This window comes from Giraffa tippelskirchi, chromosome 1, assembly GCF_054371585.1.
Source record: "Giraffa tippelskirchi isolate mGirTip1 chromosome 1, T2T-mGirTip1v1.2.pri, whole genome shotgun sequence".
Lineage (NCBI taxonomy): Eukaryota > Metazoa > Chordata > Mammalia > Artiodactyla > Giraffidae > Giraffa > Giraffa tippelskirchi.
Genome location: NC_137275.1, coordinates 104,654,418 through 104,675,411, shown reverse-complemented (window position 1 = coordinate 104,675,411; position 20,994 = coordinate 104,654,418). Strand labels below are relative to the sequence as shown.

Below are 20,994 nucleotides of genomic sequence, written 5' to 3'. Positions count from 1 at the left end.
AAAATCTTAGAAGTCTCCTCCACTAATACTGATGGAAGTCTCATGATAGTCACAATGAAAAAAAGAGCAGATCCAAAAAGATAAAGAGAAAGCAATCAAAGCCTACCACCACAAAAAAATTCACCAAACCACAAAGGAAGACAGTAAGAAAGGAAAAGAACCAAAGAACCACAAAACAGAAAGAAATCAACAACATGGCTGTATTAAGCCACTACTTGGATCAGTAATTATTTCAAAAGCAAATGGATTAAACTCACCAATAAAAAGACATAGAGGAAGAATGAATCAAAGAAATAAAATCAACTATTATGTTATCTCCAACGACCCACTTTAGACTTAAGCTGAAATAGAGGATGAAAGTGAAGGAATGGAAAAAATATTCTATATGAATTATAACCAAAAGAGAGGACTGACTATACTTACATCACACAAAATAGAATTTCAGTTGAAAATGGTCAAAACAGACAAAGAAGGTAATTACATAATGATAAAAGAGTCAATTTAATAGGAAGACACAACAATTATATGCTGTTTGTCCTTTGGCTTTTTGGGACTTATCAATTAACATACACCTAGCTGGGAAAGATTGAGGGCAGGAGGAGAAGGGGACGACAGAGGATGAGATGGCTGGATGGCATCACCGACTTGATGGACATGGGTTTGGGTGGACTCAGTGAGTTGGTGATGGACAGGGAGGCCTGACGTGCTGTGGTTCATGGGGTTGCAGAGTCGGACACGACTGGGCAACTGAACTGAACTGACAATCTCCCCTGTGTTCTTTTCTCCTGTTGTAAAATAAAGGATATTTATTCTAGAAAATTGGGCAATAAAAAATTTTCTTATTTTGTAAATAAGAATGCAGATTCCCTCAACTAGAGATAACATCATTAATATTTAATCTTACTAAAAAACTATTTGAACATATGTATGTATTCTGTCTCTCATTTTTACATTTTAACCTTTATTGGTTATATATTTCAGTTCAGTTCAGTTGCTCAGACGTGACCGACTCTTTGCGACCCCATGAATCGCAGCACATTATATATTTGCATATTCTTAAAAAAAAATCTCAGGACACAGGATCACACATTAAGTAATGAACTTCTGGTTTAAAGGGGTGCCTGACACGATGTCACCTCAAAAAACTGTATGGTGTTTGAGGATTAGATAGGAATGTGTTGATATTAATATTTGGATTTGAAGGATGTATTATGGAAAGTCACTTGAATTCAATATTAGTTTACAGTTCTTAAATGATATAATTAAGAAACAGTGAAATGCATGATTCTTAAGTACACTATTCAATAAATTGTAATAAATATATACATTTGTGTAACCCAAATCCTCTGTGCATGCTCAGTCACTGAGTTGTGTCCCAATTCTTCTGCAACCTTATGGCCTGTAGCCCGTGAGGCTCCTCTGTCCATGGAATTTTCCCAGCAAGAATACTGGAGTGGGTTGCCATTTCCTACTTCAGGGGGATCTTCCCCACCCAGGGATCAAACCTTCATCTCCTGCATTTCAGGGCGATTCTTTACAGCTAAGCCACCAGGGAAGCCAACACAAATCCTCTCTAGATCACAAAATATGAGCATTACCACAGAATATTCCTTTGTGTCCATTCCCAGATTCTACTCTGGAAAACCACTCCTAGAGGCAATTATTTTTTCATCATGGATTGGTTTTGTCAACAACAGAATTTTAAATAAGTCCATCTGTGCAAGCCCTCTTTCACTCACCACGTGGAGATTTGTCTGTGCTGTTTTATGTATTAGTATTTCTTCCCTTTTATTGATAAATGGTATTTCCTTGAATAAATATATTCCAATTCCATCACATTGTTTATCTAGTGTCTGTGGATAGATGCTTGGTCTATTTCCAGCTTTTGACAACTATGATTAAAATGGCTATGAAAGATTCATGGATAGTTAGGGAAACATCATGAATCGTAAGGGAAATTCGAATCAACACTGCAGTGAGATATCACCTCACACCAGTTAGGTTGGCTACTATGAAAAACTAAAAAACAAGTGCTGGTGAAGATGTGGAGAAACTGGAATGCTTATGCATTGTTGGTGAAAATATAAAATGGTGCCGCCTCTATGGTAAAAGTATGGCAGTTCCTCAAAAAAAAAAAAAAAAAAATAGAATTACCATATGATCCAGCAAGTCCATTTCTGAGTATATATACAAAGGAACTAACAGCAGAGTCTCAAAGAAATATTTACACACCCATGTTCATGAAAGCCTTATTCACAGTAAGAGGTAGAAGCAATCCAAGTGTCCATCAAGGGATAAAGGAATGAACACAATGTGGTTTACCCATACAGTGGACTATTACTCAGCTTTAAAAAGGAAGGAAGTTCTGGCACATACTATAATATGGATGAACCTTGAGGACATTGTGTTGAGTAAAATAAGCCAGTCACAGAAATACAACTACCATTTGATTCCACTTATATGAAGTAACCACAGTAGCCAAATTCACAGAAGCAAAAAATAGAATGGTGATTGTCAGGGATTGCAGGGAGGGGAAATGGGAAGTTGTTTCAGTTTTGCAAGGTGAAAAAATGCTGGATGAGGATATGTGGGTATACTTAATAGTATTGAAAAGTAAAGTGAAAGTGTTAGTCGATCAGTCATGTCTGACTCTTTGTGAACCCATGCACTGCAGCCCGCCAGGCTCCTCTGTCCATGGGATTCTCCAGGCAAGAATACTGGAGTGGCTTTCCATTTCCTTCTCCAGCGGATCTTCCCAACCCAGAGCTCTAACCGCAGTTTCCTGCATTGCAGGTAAATTCTTTACTGTCTGAGCCACCAGGGAAGCCCAGTAGTACTGAACTGTACACTTACAAACGGTTAACACAATAAATGTTATGATAATATGTATTTTTTAAAACAGACCATGACAAACTTAATTATCAATTTTTCTGTTAAGAATACTTAGCCAATGTCAAGTTACAAATATAGTCTCTTAGGCTTTTCTCAAGAACCTTCACTGGTTTAGTCTTCAGGAGTGGGTAATGATTTATTGCAAATTGATTTTTGAGTATGATATAGTATAGGGGTTCTTATGCCTTTGTCCCTGTGTTGATAGCCATTGTTTTATCACCATTTGTTCACTTATTTATTTTTGGTTGCACTGGCTCTTTTTCACTGCATGGGCTTTCTTCAGTTGTGGTAAGTGGGGGTTACTCTGTTGTGATGCATGGGCTTCTCATTGCAGTGATTTCTCTTGTTGCAGAGCACAGGCTCTAGGCACACAGGCTTCAGTAGTTGCAGCACTCAGGTTCAGTAGCTGTGGCTTGTGGGCTTTAGAGCTTGGGCTCAGTAGCTGTGGTGCATGGGCTTAGTTGCCCTGGGGCATGTGGAATCTTCCTGCACCAGGGATTGAACTGGTGTCCCCTGCATTGGCAGGCAGATTCTCATCCACTGTACCACCAGGGAAGTTCCATCACCGTTAGTTGAAATTAATTTGCTTACCTCACTGAACCGTTTTAACACATTGGTTAAAAATTAAGGAAACATACAAGTTTGGGGTCCATTTTATAGCCATCTATTCTGTTCTATTGATTTATACTTCTCAGCTACCTCCTTGGTTAGGTTTTAAATATATTAAATGTAAATAGCCTGAAAGAGGAAAGAAGTGGATTAGAGGAAAAGACACTAAGAGGGAGTTGATGTTTCTGGCTTGTTCTTGAGTGAACTAACCCCTGCTTCCATCTGCCCCACCCACCACTCTGGCTGCCTTTATCAAGGACTTCAATAATCAGAAATAACAGTCATGAGTGGGTGTGTGCTAAGTCACTTCATCGTTCCGACTCTTTGTGACCCTATGGACCACAGCTTGCTAGGTTCCTCTATTCATGGGATTTTCCAGGCAAGAATACTGGAGTGGTTTGCTCTTTCCTCCTCCAGGGGATCTTCCTGACCCAGGGATCGAACCTCAGTCTCTGGCACCTCCTGCATTGGCAGGCAGGTTCTTTACCACTAGCACCACCTGGGAAGCCCAATAATAGCCATAGACTCTTCAGCACTAAGAAGTCAGAGAGAACTGTTCCAAAAATAGGGCCAGAGTGAAAGCTTAGCGATTCTCCCAACTTTCTGATCAAAAGAGCTTTCTCCCCCAGACTGGCCTTGGTCTTACACTGACTAGACTCTATTTCTTATCAGACAGTCAGCACCAGGCAGAGCACTGCGGGAAGCAGGGAAGACACTCTGGTCGTGGGAGGCACCCCTCTCTCAAGCAGGTGCTGGCTCACGAGTGCGACAAGCCCTGTCATTGCTGGCTGAGTCCGATCCGGGCACAAGGGGGACGGGGTGGAATTACAGAGGAACCCGACCCCAGCTGATACCTCAGCACAGAGTAAAGGCAGACATCTCAAGTTACCCAGCCTGGGAAATGCACACCCGTTTCACTGCAGATGCAGCACACCTGCTCCAGTCTACTGCCTTCTCTGCAGGGCAGACACAGCCCCCAGCTGATCCAGCCCCTCTCCGAGTACTAGCAAAGGATGCTGCACTGTTAACAGCTTCAGTCCCACCTACTTAGACCTGCCTGTCCTCAGCCTGGTGGGCCACAGTTTGACGCCGGTGGCCAGGGTCCTCTCTGAAGGTCACCAAGTGTGGAAAGGACAGCAGCACGCCAGGTGGCTGACTTTCCAGCCTTGACATGAAACCAGGTGCTGAAACTCAGCTCTGGGCTGCAGATGGAAACCACTAAGGCTGCAGCCTGAACCACAGGTGACGACCATGCCGGCAGTCTGGCCGCCTGCGGGCCTCTGTCCTGGTCACACAGCCGGCCTATGGTAGGACCTGATCTCCAGCTCCAGGCTTTCCAACACACCTCCCTCCCCAGCAACTCAAAATCTGAAGAGAGCTTCAGAAACCGCAGCCCTTCTTGGCTAAGGTCAATTGAGAGAGGGTTACTTCTGGCAAATCTCGTCCTCAACAAGTGGACTCCCAACTTTTCAACGGAGGGGGAGGGCTGAGTAACAACCCTGCTGACCACGGCGAGGTCAAGTATCCCAGGACCCTGACACCATGTGGGGCGGCACTCGTCCATCCTGTCTTGCTCCATGCCGAACTTCCCTCCGTAGCCGTGCGAGGCTTTGGGTCCTGTTTTCAGCTCTTTCTCCTTGAGGGTCTGGTGTTCTTGAAACACATTCTCCTGCAGCTTGTGGATGCTTGGGAGGGAAGAGATGGAAGACGAAGAAATCGGTCAGACAGCCAGCCAAGACATGCGTCTGTGCTTTCTGGGAGGACAGACAAGGACGTTATCTCTGCAATCTGTGAGGTTTCGTTCCCCGGAGGCTCCCCAGCCCGGCCTCCCTTGTGTTCACTTTACTGCACCTCCAGCTGCCCCCATCTACAGCAGTTCTCAGAGTCAGATGCAGGTTAATAGGAAAAAAAGTAAGTCTGAACACACACAGTGAGGCATCTCCAAGCCCCTTCAGAAGCTGGGGCTATGATGTGGACAGCATTCCACCACATGGAGGACAGCTCCTCGGGGTTCACCAGACACCTGACCCGGGAGAGCCAGCTGCATAAATGTCACCAGAGGCAAACGGGAGACAAAGCCAACAGGCTTGCACCCGGACGACCCTAGACCAGGAACCCAGAGATGTGGAATATTCAGATGGTTTCTCTCTACATGAAGCACCCCGGCTTTCCATTCGAAGGTGAAGTGGGAGGCTTTCAGAACTTAAGATGTAAAAGCCATTTTCACTTTAAGTGCTAGGAGCAGCGGGACAGATCACAAGATGCAACCAGAACCAGGCAGGCCGGGCAGCTGTCATCAGGGCAGCCGAGGGCCACCTCACTCCACATCTGGACGGCGATCCCAGACGTACGGCTTAGAACACCAACCAGGCCTGGCCACCGCCTGAGCCCCTGACGAGCTGGGGAAGAAGACCAGCCTCCAAGGACCGTGGAAGGACCTTAGGACGCCGAAAGCAGTCCTGCCTTGGGTGCTTTCTGAATTTTAACCCACCCACATGTTGCCTGACCAGAGAGTTCCTTTCTTCTCCAATCTGCCCTTCCCAACGTGTTTTGAAACCATGGGGAACAGCAGGACTAAGAGGTCTGGATGACAAAATCAGGTCAGCAGTCAGCCTGACGCCAGAGCAGGGAACCCAAGGCAGCTCCCGGCACCAGCTCCTCTGGCCGGTCCCGGGCCCTTCACCTAAGAGCTGTGAGGTGGAGGTGGTAGGCTCAGCGAGTCAGGGAAGGAGGAACACTTGTGTCTAAAATGCCTGCACTGCAGACTTCACCCACTTTTCTAGATGAATGGCTGAACCCTTCTCAGCCAGGAAGAGCTTCATTTCACTGCAGAGATCCTAGAGCCAAGCAAGACCAGTACTCTGTAAACGACCCAACCGGTCACCAGCCTGTGACAACACCGTCACAATCAGGGCAGGGGAGCACACGCCCGCACTGAGGCCAGCGCAGCCGGCAATAAAAGTGTGAGCACATTCTCAAAGGCCGTTTCATCTACACCTCCCAACAAGAAAACCAGCTTCCCCGGAGGTGGCGAGTTAAGACTGGCCAAGTCAGGGACAATCCCTGCTTAGTGCAGTCTCCTATCTCAACCTTCATGAAAACACAAAGTTCAGGATTCAGCTCACGGTATGCAACTGACAACAACAGAATAATAACATTATAACAAAATAATACACATTAAGGAGGGAGTGTTTCTGATCTCAGGTCTTCAAAGACAGCCCATGCTTTAGAAACCTCCCTTCCACAGAGAGAACAGCTTAAGTAACTGTGTTCCTGGATGAAAACTACAAGGTTGAAAACCAGACTGGAGAATAAGAAGTATAGGAGTCACGGGCAATGAGAGTTTTAAGTCACTGAGCACATCTGTACACATGCACAAATACAAACACCTAAGTATATACAGGTCAGACCTCATTTTCATCTACTGTGTAAACAAGGGACCAGACAACGCAGAAGCAGGGCCAGCGTACAGGAGCAGGGCACTCGTGCTAACCAGCGGGGAGCGTGCCCCGCCTCACCCCTTCACGTTTCAGAATGTCGCTGTCACACAAAGATCGAGAAAGTCTCTTACTTGATGTGTTCCTGGTGCCCAGATCCTTGCACGGTCTTGGGCCCCATCTCTGCTCTTTTTTCACTTATGTCATTCTGAAAAGAAAAATAAAGAAAGAGTACACCCCACACCCTGGATTGTAAAACAGTCCCCCACCCACCCACCAAACCAAAAACCTGGGAGAATCTGCTTCAGGAGATGGGAAAGGCGGGCAGACTGGCGGCTCCTACCACGAAATCAGGGTCGGTCTTCCCAGTGGTTGGCTCCCTCGTCATCTGGGGTGATGGACATAGTGTGGCCGGCCGAGGCTTTCCACATCTGGAAGAGCAGCACTGAGGGTCACAGACGCCATGAGAGCCTTGCCCAGAGACCCACACAGACGCTCTGCCCAGGACCCCAAAACCCTGGACAGCACAGGGAGGGCAGGGAGCTACGTGCTCAAGAGGTCCACTCGTGGGACTTCCCTGGGGGTCCAGCAGCTAAGGCTCTGTGCTCCCAATGCTGGGGGCCCAGGTTCAATCCCTGGTCAGGGAACTAGATTCCTGCATGTCACAACCATTAAAAAAAAAAGGTCACTCATAATCCCCGTGCCTGAGGATGAAAGAAGGATGGATGATGGAAGGATGAAAAGAAACCTACCATGAGAGCAGTCAAAGGGCAGAAACACAGAGGAAATACTCCTAGCTACAACTCAAACGAGTAAATTTTCTGGAAAATAAAAAAAGTCCCATGTGCTACTTCACTCAATGGGAACCTCCCCAACTAAGTCTCCTGACAACAGTGTTGTCCAACACTGGGAATGCGCTGTCACCAATGGTTAAAGTCTGCTGTATTTTATCACAATTTTTTTTTAAAGCACCCATTTTGACTTAAAAATAATTACTGGAAACCCTAAAATGACTGTCTTAACTTAGACTCTGACAAGTCAATAAATCATTCAATGGCTGCTTTGCCATCTACTTGGGGAAACACAGAGCACACAGAATGCCAACTTCTGTGTCGGGCAGCCGTGAGGCAGGCCGCCCTGCCTCCTCAGCAGAGCCCTAAACTCTGGAATTTATTGGCTCGGAGAACAATGACACAGCCTCACGGCTGGACCACACTGCTCTTTCCCTAACTGCAAAGGCAAAATCTAGCCTTTCAGGACTTCAAAAGAAAGAGATGAGAAGATTGGTTTCATTCTCCCCAGAAGTACTCATAAAACTGCACACAGGCCAGGAAGAAACTGCAGGCTTGTTTTCACTGAACCAGAAGCGCCCACCCTGGTGTCTGAGCTGAGAACACTGCCAGTCTCGCTTGGTGGGGCCACATGCACTGTGCTCTGTGTGGATCCAAACAGGACGGGAGCCCTTTGCAGGCCTGAGACTCCCCCAGCCAGGTCCACCTGCACCCCCGGCTCTGCTAGGTCACAAGTCCAAGGTGGTGGCGGGGGTGGATTGAGGGGCACAGCTCTCAGATTCCCAGATTGGACTCCTGCCATGTCACCCGGGCAGGGAAGCATGTGCCACCAGGTGGGCAGGACCAACACAGTACCCTGGACACTGTCCCACCCGGACCCTTGCTCCCCTCTGACTAGGTGAAGCAAGGCAGGAAGCGCCCAGACACAAACTGCTTTGGACACAATCTTCGAGAGCCAACAGACCAGGCTCAGCACCGGCAGGCATAACCAGCGTGCCCATTCACAGATGAAGACACAGTTGCCTCAAAGCCAAACACTCTGCCCTAAGCCTCTTCCTCCCCAAGTCAAGACTGCCCATGGTACCACACTGGCCTGAGAAGGGGCTGCCCACCTCCAGGACTCCAGTTGCCTAGTGGTCTCCTCAGCCAGTGAGGGGACGGTTGGTCATGCAGAAGGACAGGGTCTCCAGCGAGGCTCACTCCCCACCCAAGGCCAAGGTGAAAGCCATGTCCTGGCCTGTGGCTTCTCCACGCTGGCAGCGCAGAAGTAGCAGGGCCCACTCTCCATCCTTCTCTCCGGAAGCCAGCCTCACTCGTGGGCAGGTGAGCACTGGCCGGTTCACCCCAGCGTCATGGCCATGGGCTCCTGTTCCACCCCCACGGAACAGGAAGAAGGGCCCAGGTGGCTGCCAGGGGGAGGTGCCCCAGGTCTTCCACGCCAGAGTTGTGTAGAATCCCCTCCGCTTTCTAGACCACAGGCAACACCAAAATTGACTTTATCTTTCAAACAAGAAAAGTTCCTCCCAGAAAGTTATCGTCCCTATCTCTGCAAACCCAGTGAGAGAACAGCCCTCGCGTTCCTTGTCAAAGGGTTTTCCCTGCCCGCCCAGTGGAGCATATGAGCATGCTCACGGTGCACAAACCTTTCTTCTCCAGGTGCAGATGCGAGACGCTCACAAAACTCTGCTGAAAATGCAGTAATCCAACAAGGAATTCCCAGGCACTGGAGAGAGCTTCTGTCTGTAAAAATATTAAGAGTAAAAAGCTCAGAAGGATATGTGCTGACAGGCACCCTGGGCAAATCTTTGTGTGCTGAGATCCTTTTAGAATACCTCTGAAATTACTTTGCCAACAAAAGTCCGTCTAGTCAAGACTATGGTTTTTCCAGTGGTCATGTATGGATGTGAGAGTTGGACGGTGAAGAAAGCTGAGCGCCGCAGAATTGATGCTTTTGAACTGTGGTGTTGGAGAAGACTCTTGAGAGTTTCTTGGACTGCAAGGAGATCCAATCAATCCATCCTAAAAGAGATCAATCCTGGGTGTTCATTGGAAGGTTTGATGTTGAAGCTGAAGCTCCAATACTTTGGCCACCTCATGCGAAGGGTTGACTCATTGGAAAAGACCCTAATGCTGGGTAGGATTGGGGGCGGGAGGAGAAGGGGACGACAGAGGATGAGATGGTTGGATGGCATCACCGACTCGATGAACATGGGTTTGGGTAGAATCCGGGAGTTGGTGATGGACAGAGAGGCCTGGCGTGCTGCAATTCATGGGGTCGCAGAGAGTCGGACACGACTGAGCGACTGAACTGAACTGAAATCCTCCCCAACATAACAAGGTTTTGTAAAGAAATCTGCATTTCCCTAACCAAAGACTTCAACTAACTTTCAGCCACAGTGAGAAACTACAGGAAATAAAGAAGTTCCATAAGATTTACAACTGTATGAAGTTTCTTCTTAATGCAAACAGAAATCATTGCCTCAATTGCTAGCGTACATTTTTGTTTGCTAAAATCCTGAGAGCTTTCCATTTCTGGTTCATCCTAATTTATTCTGCAATAAAATTCTATTACTGTGTGTGTGTGTGTGTGTGTGTGTGTGTGTGTCTGGTTCATCCTAATTTATTCTGCAATAAAATTCTATTACTCTGGGTGTGTGTGTGTGTGTGTGTGTGTGTCTGTGTGTCTGTGTATGGCTTCCCTGGTGGCTCAGACAGTAAAGAAGCTGCCTGCAATGCGGGAGACCCAGGTTCGATCCCTGGATGGGGAAGAGTCCCCAGAAAAAGGAATGGCAACCTACTCCAATATTCTTGCAGGCAAAATTCCATGGACAGAGGAGCCTGGCGGGCTACAGTCCATGGGGTCACAGAGTCGGACATGACTGAGTGACTTCACATATATATGTATATATGAGAAGCACTCCCCAAAGGGATGGTGACATGACTGGGCTAGAACTCAGAGCAGTGACAGCTATCGGAACGTGAAGAACGGTGACTCGGGGAGCAAAGGAGAAGCAAGCTGTGTCTCTAATGAACAGGTACATTTACTTCATAAGACCAAGACTCCAATTCTCCGAGCCACCAGCTCAGCACCTCTTCCCTAAGACCACAGGACAGCCCTGACTAGACACCGCACTGCTAGACATTACAGATGAATAGAATCCCCTTGTTCCCCAGGAACAGACTAGTCACAGGCACACACCGTCTGTGCTGATGTGTGGCCTGGCATGCATTAGCAACCAGACAGAAGATGCTCTGCTGGCCTTCCTCAATTCTGCCTTCAGAAATCCTAACTTGTGTAGGTTGCTTAGTACATTCTGGGTACCACAGTTATCATCCAGCATCTATGAAAATCTCGCCAACGGTAGCTAGTGATAGGCTCAAATCTATAATAATCTATTCCCTCTCAATATTTTTAATTAAAAAAATCATGAAAACAACTCTTTGAAAAATTAAAGGCCTATTTTTTTTTTTAATCCAAAGATAATGCCCCTGGACCCCTACCTCACACCACACACAAAAATTAACTGGGAAAAATGGATCAAAAAACCTACGTATCTGAACTAAAACTATTAAATTCTTAGAAAAAAACATAAGCATAGATTTTCATCACCTTGAATTTGACAACAGACCTTAGATGTGACACCAAAAGCACAAGTGAAAACAGAAAAAAAATAAATTGGACAAAATTTTAAACTTTTGCTTCAAAAGACACCCATCAAAGTGAACACAATTTACAGAATGAGAGACACTATTTTCAAATCATCTATCCAGAATATATAAAGAACTCTTACAAGTCAATAATAAAAAGGACAATTAACCACATTTTTAAATGGGGAAAGGATCTGAACAGAAATTTCTCCAAAGACATACAAATGGATGATAAGCTTGTGAAAAGACAGTATCACTAACCATCAAGGGAATGCAAATCAAAGCTGACTTTTGAGATACCACTCCACACATTCTAGGGTGGCTACCATCCAAAAAACAGACAACAAGTTTGGTGAGGGTGTGCAGAAATCAGAAGGCTCTTACGCTGCTAGTGGAAATGGAAAATGAAAGAATCTGGCAGTTCTTGAAAAGGTTAAACACAGAGGTGCCACATATCCCAGCAACTCCACTCCTAGGTATAAAGAAAACTGGTTCACAGAGTGTCACTCCTAACGGCCCAAAGTGAAAATAACCCAATATCTTTGTGATGTGACAGACATGCGGCAGGTGGTCTATGCATTCAATGGAATGTTACTAATATCTGACGATAAAAGGAGTGAGGTACTGACATGCACTACAACATGGACAACTCTTTAAAAATCGTATGCTAAGTGAAAGAAGCCGGACACAGAAGACCATATATTATACAGGCCCACTTCTATGAGTGGCCAGATCTGGTAAGTCTACAAAGAGAAAAAGTAGACTAGCGGTTGCCTAGTGTTGGGGGGTGAGGGAACCCCATAAGGTTTCTCTGAGGTGATGAAACCACCGACCCTGAGTTAGCCTGAGTTACCCGTCCATTTGCCCACCCTCTCCAGTGTAGCAGAGGAAACATCTCACACGGCCCACTCTCCACACCACCATTACTCAGAGGACTCTCCTCCCACCCCTGCCTCCTGCACAGTGAAAGACAAGACCTCTGATGGACAAGGGCCCCAGGACGCAGCCCACTGCAACACAGGGCAGACCCCAGGGCTCCCAACTGTCTCTCGCAACCAGGAGCTTACCCAGCCCCTGCTGCACTGCACGGATCAAAGATCTGAATCACCAAGTTAAGTTTTTTACAGATCTGTCTCTCAAAATGTTTCAAAGAAAAGGTCGTCGGGAACACACTGCCAGTTACTGAGGGGTGTGTGGAGCAGAGCATCAAGGACAACCCCGCACACCCCTCCTCTCTTGGGTCTGGGAACACTTTCCACCCCGAGAGGCGCGGGCCAGCCTCTGGCACCAGCGCGGTGACTCACCCGCCGTCAGGCTCTGCCCAGCGCCGGCCAGGGGGGCGGCGGGGCGAATCACGCTATCGGCCCCAGCGGGTTAAGCCCCCACCGAGGTCGGGGGCCAGGTCACTGCAGAGCCCAGCGGGGCGCGCTCGCCCGGGACACCTCGGAGCTCTGTCCAGCGGGAAGTGCGTTCCTCACCCCCGCTCCCCCGGGCCCGACGCGGACAGATTCCAGGGGGAGGAAGCCCTGTCCCCTTAGCCCCAGACCCTCTGCAGGGGCACCAAGCTCCCACGAGAGTGACTCCCTTCCAGGTGACTTCCAGCTCGCACGCAGAGGAGGGACTGTTCCCAATCCAGAGCCGCTCAAGTCTGCCGCCGCGCCGGTCGCGGCCTTTCCACTGACCTGATTGCAACATCTCCCCGTCGGTGTGGGCCCCGGAGCTGGGAGGGAACCGCCCGCCCGGCCTCCGTGAGACCCCGGCCCCTTCCCCTCAGCTCCCCAGTCCCCTTCCCCTCAGCACCCCCGGTCCCTTTTCCTCAGCCCCCCGGTCCCCTTTCCCCTCAGTCCCGGCCCCTTCTCTCAGTCCCCCGGTCCCCGTCCTCAGCCCCCGGCCCCTTCCCTCAGCCCCCGGCCCGCCCATTCCCTTCTCTGACGTCGGCCCCCAGCCCGGGGAAGCCTCGCCCGCGCTCCCCCGCGCGCGAAAATGCGGCGAGACCGCCGCTTTCTTCCCGTTTCGGGACCCGGCGGCGCCCGGGGACCGCAGCTGAGGAACTGGCCCGTTCCCCCGCCCGGCGGAGGCCGAGTTCGCTCACCGACGCCTGGAGTCGGTCTTGCCCAGCTCGGTAGTGCCCAGCCTCCGCCACGCCCGCCGCTCCCATGAGCCCCGCTCCAATTCCAGTTCCGCAAACGGGGGCGGAGCCGCATCCTGGTCTCCGAGGCTCCGTTCCCGCCGGCACAGCCCGCCCCTCCGGGCCCGCGGATCCTGCCGCTTCTCTTGTTCTCCTGGGGCCCGCAGTGACCACCGCTGGCGCAGGCGCGAGTTCCGCCCGGTGCCAGCCTGCGGAGCCTGCCTAAAAGTGAGGTGACGCTAAAGAGTAAATTTACAGAGCGCCCACTGTGTGCGGGCCAGACTGTGCTCATATGCACAGTTTTAGGTAGTCATACGGGATTCGTAGCACCGCCCGAGGTGACAAAGGGAAAAGGAGCGGAAAAAGGGGACAGTGCCAGGTTCTCTGAGCACTGAGAACGCAGGAGGTAACTGTGATGGCCAGTCACCTGGGAGGAACAGGTGACTGTTCCTCTGTCCGTGCGTCCATCCATTACCTATCCGTCCACCATCCATCCATCCATCTTCTCCTTCCATTTTCCACCATCCATCCACCCACCTGTCAATCTCTTCGTCCAGAGAAAGCCAGATATGTATCAGGAGTAGAGAGGTCAGGAGAATAAATGTGGACTTTGCCCTTAGAGACTTTTCAACCTAGGAGTCAGGCATTACTCAAATACATATATACTAAGGAAATAAGACAGATGCTCTAGAAGATGTCAAGGTTAGATTGGAGAGAAGGTAGAACCCCAACTCATTCAGCAGATCAGGGGCTTCTTCCAGTGATTAACATTTGAGCTGATATCTGAAGGCCAAATAGAAGTAAACAAGGTAAGAAAGGAAGATTTTCCAGGCAAGAGAAGAGACTGTGCAAAGGCCCTGAGGCAGGGAAAGAATGAGGTCGTCTGTGTTCTGGGGAAAACTTGGAGAACAGACCTTCAGATCATTAAGATATTTTCAGGAGAAGACTTTCTGAACCTAATTTCCTGCATCTTTCATACCCAGAAAAGCACTGAATTTATTAACAGGCACATCTGTTCCTTTTGACTAGCACAGTCCTCTGCTAAAGTGTGTATTTGACTTCACATCAGTTCAGTCAGTTCAGTCTCTCAGTTGTGTCCAGCTCTTTGCGATCCCACGGACTGCAGCACGCCAGGCCTCCCTGTCCATCACCAGCTCCCAGAGTTTACTCAAACTCATGTCCATCGAGTCGGTGATGCCATCTAACCATCTCATCCTCTGTCGTCCCCTTCTCCTCCCGCCTTCAATCTTCCCCAACATCAGGGTCTTTTAAAATGACTTCACATACCCTCCCTTTCTTTAAAATCGTATATATACTGACCTCCCTCCCCACTTCGGAGCAGTTCCTCAGAGATACTTAAAAGGCTGTCTCCTGGGCTTTAGTCCTCATTTTGCCCCAAACTCACAACTCTCCCAATTTTTTTCTGTCGTCATCACCAAGCGGTTAGCTTGATTCCTGACTGCACAGAGCCTTCACTGTCATAATGATGGAAGTGAAAACACTTGCGTTTTATCTGTCTGGGCTCAATTCTTTGGATGCACACCCCATTCTTTCCTGCCTCTGTGCCTTGCAGGAATCCCTCCCTCTTCCCCAATGGCCTTCCTACCTTTTTATGTCCTTACCTTGCTTACTCTTCAAGCTCCAGCTCAAAAGCCATCTCTCCAGCATCACTTCTTGGAGCTCACCTTGACATGTCACGGGCCCCTCAAAGGAACCAAGGTCACAGCCATATTCTGACTCTCCCACTGCAGTCTTGGTGCATTTCCTCCCCCACCCTCCAACCCTCACCGCCACACCTCCCCCCATCCCACCCCTCTAGGCCATCACAGAGCACCAAGCTGAGCTCCCTGTGTTATATTATACAGCAGGTTCCCATTAGCTCTCTAAAAAAAAAAAAAATTCATCCTTTAGAATGGGAAAAAGGGATGGTTAGATATTCTTCCTCTATAGAGGTTAGAAGTTAACCTGTAGAAAACAGACAGCAATCAAATAATTCTTGTCTGTAGAAAGGCCAATTAGCTGTGTCCAGTAAAATACAACTGACATTGCCCTATGGATAGACTGATGTTTTGCAAATTCATTTCAGCATTCCCTTCACTTCTCCTTTGAACAAGTTGTAACATCTTAGTGCTTCATTTATTATTAAGTGAAACAAAACCTTTGATATGAATTCATTTTATATGTGTAGAAAATCATGATTTTATCTTTAAAAAAATTATTCTTTCACCTCTGACATCACCTTCCCCACCCCATACCCCTTATCTATCCTCAAACCTGACAATTTAACTTTCTAAATGTATCTTGTGTCTACTCACTTCTCTCTATCTTACTTGCCACCACCAGTTTGCCTGGATCATCCATTCTAGGCTCCTACCTAGCCCTCTTCCCATCCATTCTCCATCAGCAGCCCGAGGGATTTCATTACAATACAAACTGTATGATTTCTCCGCTCTGCTTAATCTTGTCCGAGGACTTCCCACTTATTTTATTTTTTTTAAATATTTACTTATTTGGCTGTGTTGGGTCTTACTTGCTGCACGTAGGATCACTGATGTTCGTTGCAGTATACAACGGCAGAATCTAGTTCCCTGACCAGGGATCAAACTCAGGCCACCTGCATTGAGAGTACAGAGTCTTAGCCAGTGGACCACCAGGGAAGTCCCCCCATTTCTTTGAGAAAAAAGACCAAGGTCCTTGCAGTGCCCTCCCACTTTCTACATGACCTGGCTCCATCTCACCCACTGCCCCGCTTTGTCACCACACTTCTGCTGCACTGAACCTCCTTCAGTTCCTCTCTGGAGTTAGGAACAAAGTGTCTTGCAAAGCACCTAAGGATGGGGCTGGTTGCCAGGACAATGTTCTATGTGATTAGAGAGTTGGAAATTCAGTCAACCCTTGTGCCTTGTGGATGCGTGGATGCTGGACCACTTCACCAAGAAAGTCCTTCGTGGGCAACTGAAAATGGTTGATACTTTTCACAGGTCAGTCAGTGCAAGAGGTTCTCACTAGCCTGCTAAGAGATGTTTGCCTGCGGCCAGGTCCAAATTTTTTCTTTTTCTCTTGGAAACAGAAACAGTTTCCAGTGTGGAATTATGAGCCTGCGAAGGTTGAACTATGACCAAAAAGAACTGGAAAGGAAAAGAGAAGAAAGCCAGAATGACCTGAAAGGCTAGTACAGTCCTATTTCTTGCTTCCCAGTGTATAAGCAGCCTCAGTGATTTCCTATTTGAAAGAAAAATTCAGGAAATGCTTTCCTTGGAGAAAACACACCTCGCATCATTACAGAGGAGGGAGGGATGGAAAGGACTGTTTTTGAGGTCGTCCTCTGTGGCCAGAGAACTTGGGCTCTGTCCTTGGGCTCACGTCGGTGTGTAGGTTATGTGAGAGTCTTGAGGTGAGAGCATTTCCCCCAACTCTAGAGGTTTCCCTGTTACTGGGCCATGTGTCCTGTTCTACTCACAAATGCTGCTGCACGCTGCAGATAACTCCAGAGCCGAGAAGAGCAAAACATGCTGTTCACGCATTGAAGTGTGCAGAACACTGCTCTGGCCTCTTGTCAAAGGACTTGAAGAGGCAGCGTGGTCCTGTGCCCAGGCTGGAGGGCGTGGCCTTGAGGATGGAGTGGGAGCTTCTTAGCTGGGGAGGGAGGAAGGCGGAGGCATTTTAGTTACAAGGCTGGTGGGGAGGCCGAAGGGGACGCGGGCTGTCCATGTAGGGTCTCCCTGGAGGGGTGTCCCCGCTGTGTGGTGCGCCTATAAACGCTTGAGTACAACGGAGCGATTTAAAATAAGGTGTTAGCTGTAGGATTTCCCTGGTGGTCCAGTGGGTTAGACTCATCCGCCTGCTAATGCAGGGGACATCAGTTCCATCCCTAGCCTGGGAAGGTCCCATACGCCACGAGGCAGACAAGCCCTCGTGCCCTCAAGCCTGGGCTCCACAACAGGAGAAGCCACTGCAATGCGAAGCCCACCCATGATGACTGGAGAAAGTCTGCACACAGCACCAAAGACCCATCGCAGCCAAAAATAAATAAAATAAAGTTTCAAAAAGGATATTAGCCATTAAACTGAGGGTAAGACCTCCCAGAATGTTCAGAAAATAGATCGCTGATAACAGTAACAACAACAAGACTTATTGAAAGAGTCCAGGTACCTTCAGAGGTTCCTTCATTTAATCCTTACTATAGCCCTGTGCATGTAAGTGCCGTTTTCATCTCCAGTTTTTACTAAGAAGGAAAGTAAAGATAAAATACGGTTGGAGAGATGGCCCATTTGAAGGCTCGTCTAGCTGTGATTAAGTTCATTTGAGTCGTAAGAAAACCAGCAGCCAGCATTTATAGTGTACGTTCCTTTACCTGGGCTTCCCTGGTGGCTCAGATGAAGCCACCTGAAATGTGGGAGACCTGGGTTTGATCCCAGGTTGGGAAGATCCCCTGGAGAAGGAAATGGCAACCCACTCCAGGACTCTTGCCTGGAAAATTCCATGGATGGAAGAGCCTGGTAGGCTACAGTCCATGGGATCACAAAGAGTCGGACACGACTGAGCAACTTCACTGGTCCCTTTACAAGGGCATTGGAAGTGAGAGCTGTGCATCTGTCTTGTTTGTTTTCTGAATCCATTTTAAACCTTTTTACACTTGACAGACGCTGTCCTTGAAAGTCATTGGTGATCAGCTGGATTTATTTGCACAGAGCAGCTATTTTTAGCACTGTACTAGAGTAAACTTTGCAACTTATTTTACTTAACTAAGATCTTACCCCCACAGACACCTCCCTAATATGCTTGAAAATATCTTTGTTTCTCTCTTTTTAAAATGAGACAACAACAATGACTTAAAGAAGAAAGGCTTCAAGATTATAAATGAGAGGTTTATATTGAATTGAACAAATTGTCCAGATATGGTGCCAATTCCTTTTTGTGATGGGAAAAAGTATATCAACAAACACTCAAATGAAAAATAAAAGAAAGAAAAAAAAAAAGACACTCAAGTCTGTATCTGAAACATGTTCATGCCTGGTGCACATTCACGTTCTTGTATGTCCTTTACTTTCTGATCCGGATCCTCATTCTCCGTTTCCCAGATAATCACGTCATCTCTCTTGGGCTCACTTAAAGAATGAGTTCTAGTAGAACAGTCTCCATTAGGATGGAGAGGGGTCAGGACATCCGTGTCTAAGCACAGTAGGTTGGCTGCGTGCTGAGCCGTGTCCCCCGGCACTTAGGAGGTCCTGGCTTTTGTCAGGAGCTGAGGGTCAGCATCACGTAGGACTCCTTCGCTGCAGCTGTAGGTGTTCAAGGGGAACACATCTTTCTGAGGCTCCTTTCCAAGCTGTTGTTCCCTGAAGACGTGCTTGTTTGGAGTAACGAAGGAGTGATCCGTCGGATCCTCTCCATTGGCCTCAAGGAATATGCAAACAACCTCGTTGAGAGCGGCGTGCATGGGGCGCTGCTGGCCTTGGATGAGAAGTTTGACTTCAATGCGCTGGCTCTCTTACAGATTCCCATGGAGAACACACAGGTGCGACCAGCCGCTCTCGGGCACAGCGTGCAGGCTGTCTCCCGATGCAGATGAATAGCTGTTTCCCCTAGTGAAGACCAAACCTAACACCTCAGACAGCTGGTACCCTCGTTCCTCACCAATTCCCTCACGGGGTAGTCCATAGTCAGTGATGCTTCGTGCCTCCGTGTTCGTGCCTGTCCACTTTTCATTCTCTGTTGGAAGCATGATAGTCTTTCATAAAATAAGGGGAACTTTCATTCAAGGCAGTGTGCTATAAGAGTGACATGTACTTAGTTCTTACACGGAAAGAGATATACTCTTTGTGTGCCAGAGGAAGGTTTTAGTAATTTTGTTTCAGTGGGTTATTGCCCTGTGTGGTTCTTTTTGACTCGTGTGCTCGTTTGAGAATGAGGGGACATTTTTGTTCTTCTCCAGAAGGTTGTGTGTCTTGTGTCAGTACCGTGATCTCCCCACCAGCACCAACCCACAGGGCACACTTTGTGTGTAACTTCTAAGAGCCCACAGCTCCCTCTTCTGAACACCCCCTCCATAGACAGCACGTTAAACCCCTGACTTCAAACAATATCACAGTTGAATTTTTTTTTTAAGTCTTGGTTTAAAAAGCAATTGTGGTGTGCTGATATGCAAATGAGATTGTGGAAAGTTTTAGGGTGCTGTTTCTTTATAATTGCAGGCTCGTGCTGTCTTGGAAAGAGAGTTTAACAACCTCTTGGTCATGGGAACATACAGAAAGTTCGATGAAGTAAGTTTTCAGCTTAATGATTTTTAAAGTTGCCTTAATGTAAATTATTTTATTACACTTGCATGAGCCATGTAGCCAGGGTATCTCTTCTAAATGTGCAGATAAATTTACTTTACAAGTTAAGCTTTGCTCTTAATAATTTATTAACAGATGAGTCATTAAAAAACTAGTATCTTCAGTAAGATAGAGGGTGGGTTAGTTTTGGGGTTTTTTTCTTTTTTTTTGCTATTTAAGTGTTAGTCCCCTCCAAAATATTTTATATTAAAACATTGGTTTCCACTTAGGAATGGTGTCTGTGAGTTGTGTTTTGGGGAGCAACTGGATGGCCTTACCCTATTCTAGGGCCCATCTACTTTGGGAAACTGCTTCATTAGTGTATTGAAAACACACAAAACATTAATTTCTCCTGACACACAACTGTGACTCGTTCACTCCCACACTATAATTCTTCTCTTCATTGGACCTTAAAGGAGACTTGAGTTTGACAAGGAGAATCGGACACCTGAAGAAACACCCATTGGCTCTGTCCCAGCATGAGACAGAACTGGTTACAGCTTAAAAATGTTTCCATGGCAAATGACAGTGTGTTGTATTATATAGCAAGAGGCGATTTTTCCAAGATGAGAAGTGAAACCTGCTAACTGTCAGGAGGAACGTCCACCTGGGCAGCCAGGGCGGTCCAGTTAGGGTCCAGTCAGGGTCCTGGCACGCGTGTTACCCCACCCTGTGCCACGCTCCTCTATTCCCAGTTTGGACAAATCAGTCACACGGTCATCACAAATGGGGTCAAATACACGTGGACAAAAGTGCAGTGGCAAACTCAGCCATTTTAAAGGGCTGGTGGCTTGGTGTTTTTTTCCTTTGTTTTAAAATCTGTCTTGTTTTCTGCCCTGTAATTTCCCAGGACGACGATAAGAGCTTTAGGAGAGCACCTTCTTGGAGGAAAAAATTCAGACCAAAGGATGTCTGTGGCTGAGCTGCTGGGTGTGCAGAGACTCTGCCCGCAAACTTCTGGGTCCCGTCCTCTCTGTCCTCGCCCTCGGTGCAGCCAAAGGAGACGCAGCCGGACGGTAGGTGACAGGTCGAGCACCTTGCGCAGCCCTGGGTTAAAATGCTGATGAGCTGGAATGGCCTGCTTCCCAGGTTACAGGGCTCTTCAGTGCCATTGCATGCCCAGGGTCAGTGTTCTACAGTGAATGCTAACATCTGGTATAAACGTTTAACGG

General features: G+C 47.7%; 2 protein-coding genes and 1 long non-coding RNA gene across 6 annotated transcripts; 1 reads left to right on the top strand and 2 right to left on the bottom strand.

Annotated features, from left to right (window-relative positions):
* Positions 1-477: 477 nt before the first annotated feature.
* LOC145505732 (uncharacterized) lies at positions 478-13,146 on the bottom strand. The gene is made up of 2 exons (XR_014053245.1): positions 10,023-13,146; positions 478-739 (listed from the first exon to the last, which is right to left on the bottom strand). It is a non-coding gene; the product is annotated as an uncharacterized LOC145505732 (long non-coding RNA).
* Positions 2,873-16,119, bottom strand: LOC145505113 (uncharacterized). 4 transcript variants are annotated; one of them, XM_081486890.1, is made up of 7 exons: positions 16,036-16,119; positions 15,128-15,209; positions 9,562-9,748; positions 9,373-9,469; positions 7,282-7,369; positions 7,073-7,146; positions 2,873-5,186 (listed from the first exon to the last, which is right to left on the bottom strand). In XM_081486890.1, the coding sequence occupies exons 5-7, from the start codon at positions 7,324-7,326 to the stop codon at positions 4,565-4,567; spliced, it is 741 nt and encodes a 246-aa protein (XP_081343016.1). In that variant the 5' UTR covers positions 7,327-7,369; positions 9,373-9,469; positions 9,562-9,748; positions 15,128-15,209; positions 16,036-16,119; the 3' UTR covers positions 2,873-4,564. The 4 variants fall into 4 exon arrangements, with proteins under 4 accessions (XP_081343016.1, XP_081343001.1, XP_081343009.1 ...); XM_081486875.1 differs by lacking the exons at positions 15,128-15,209; positions 16,036-16,119 and adding an exon at positions 13,470-13,504; XM_081486883.1 differs by lacking the exons at positions 15,128-15,209; positions 16,036-16,119 and adding an exon at positions 13,060-13,291.
* Positions 14,989-20,749, top strand: LOC145515731 (liprin-alpha-1-like). Its single transcript, XM_081517038.1, has 6 exons — positions 14,989-15,119; positions 16,394-16,486; positions 16,576-16,673; positions 18,851-19,023; positions 19,700-19,768; positions 20,673-20,749. Exons 1-6 carry the CDS (start codon positions 14,989-14,991, stop codon positions 20,742-20,744), a joined length of 636 nt encoding a protein of 211 aa, XP_081373164.1. The 3' UTR covers positions 20,745-20,749.
* The last annotated feature ends 245 nt before the right edge of the window (positions 20,750-20,994 follow it).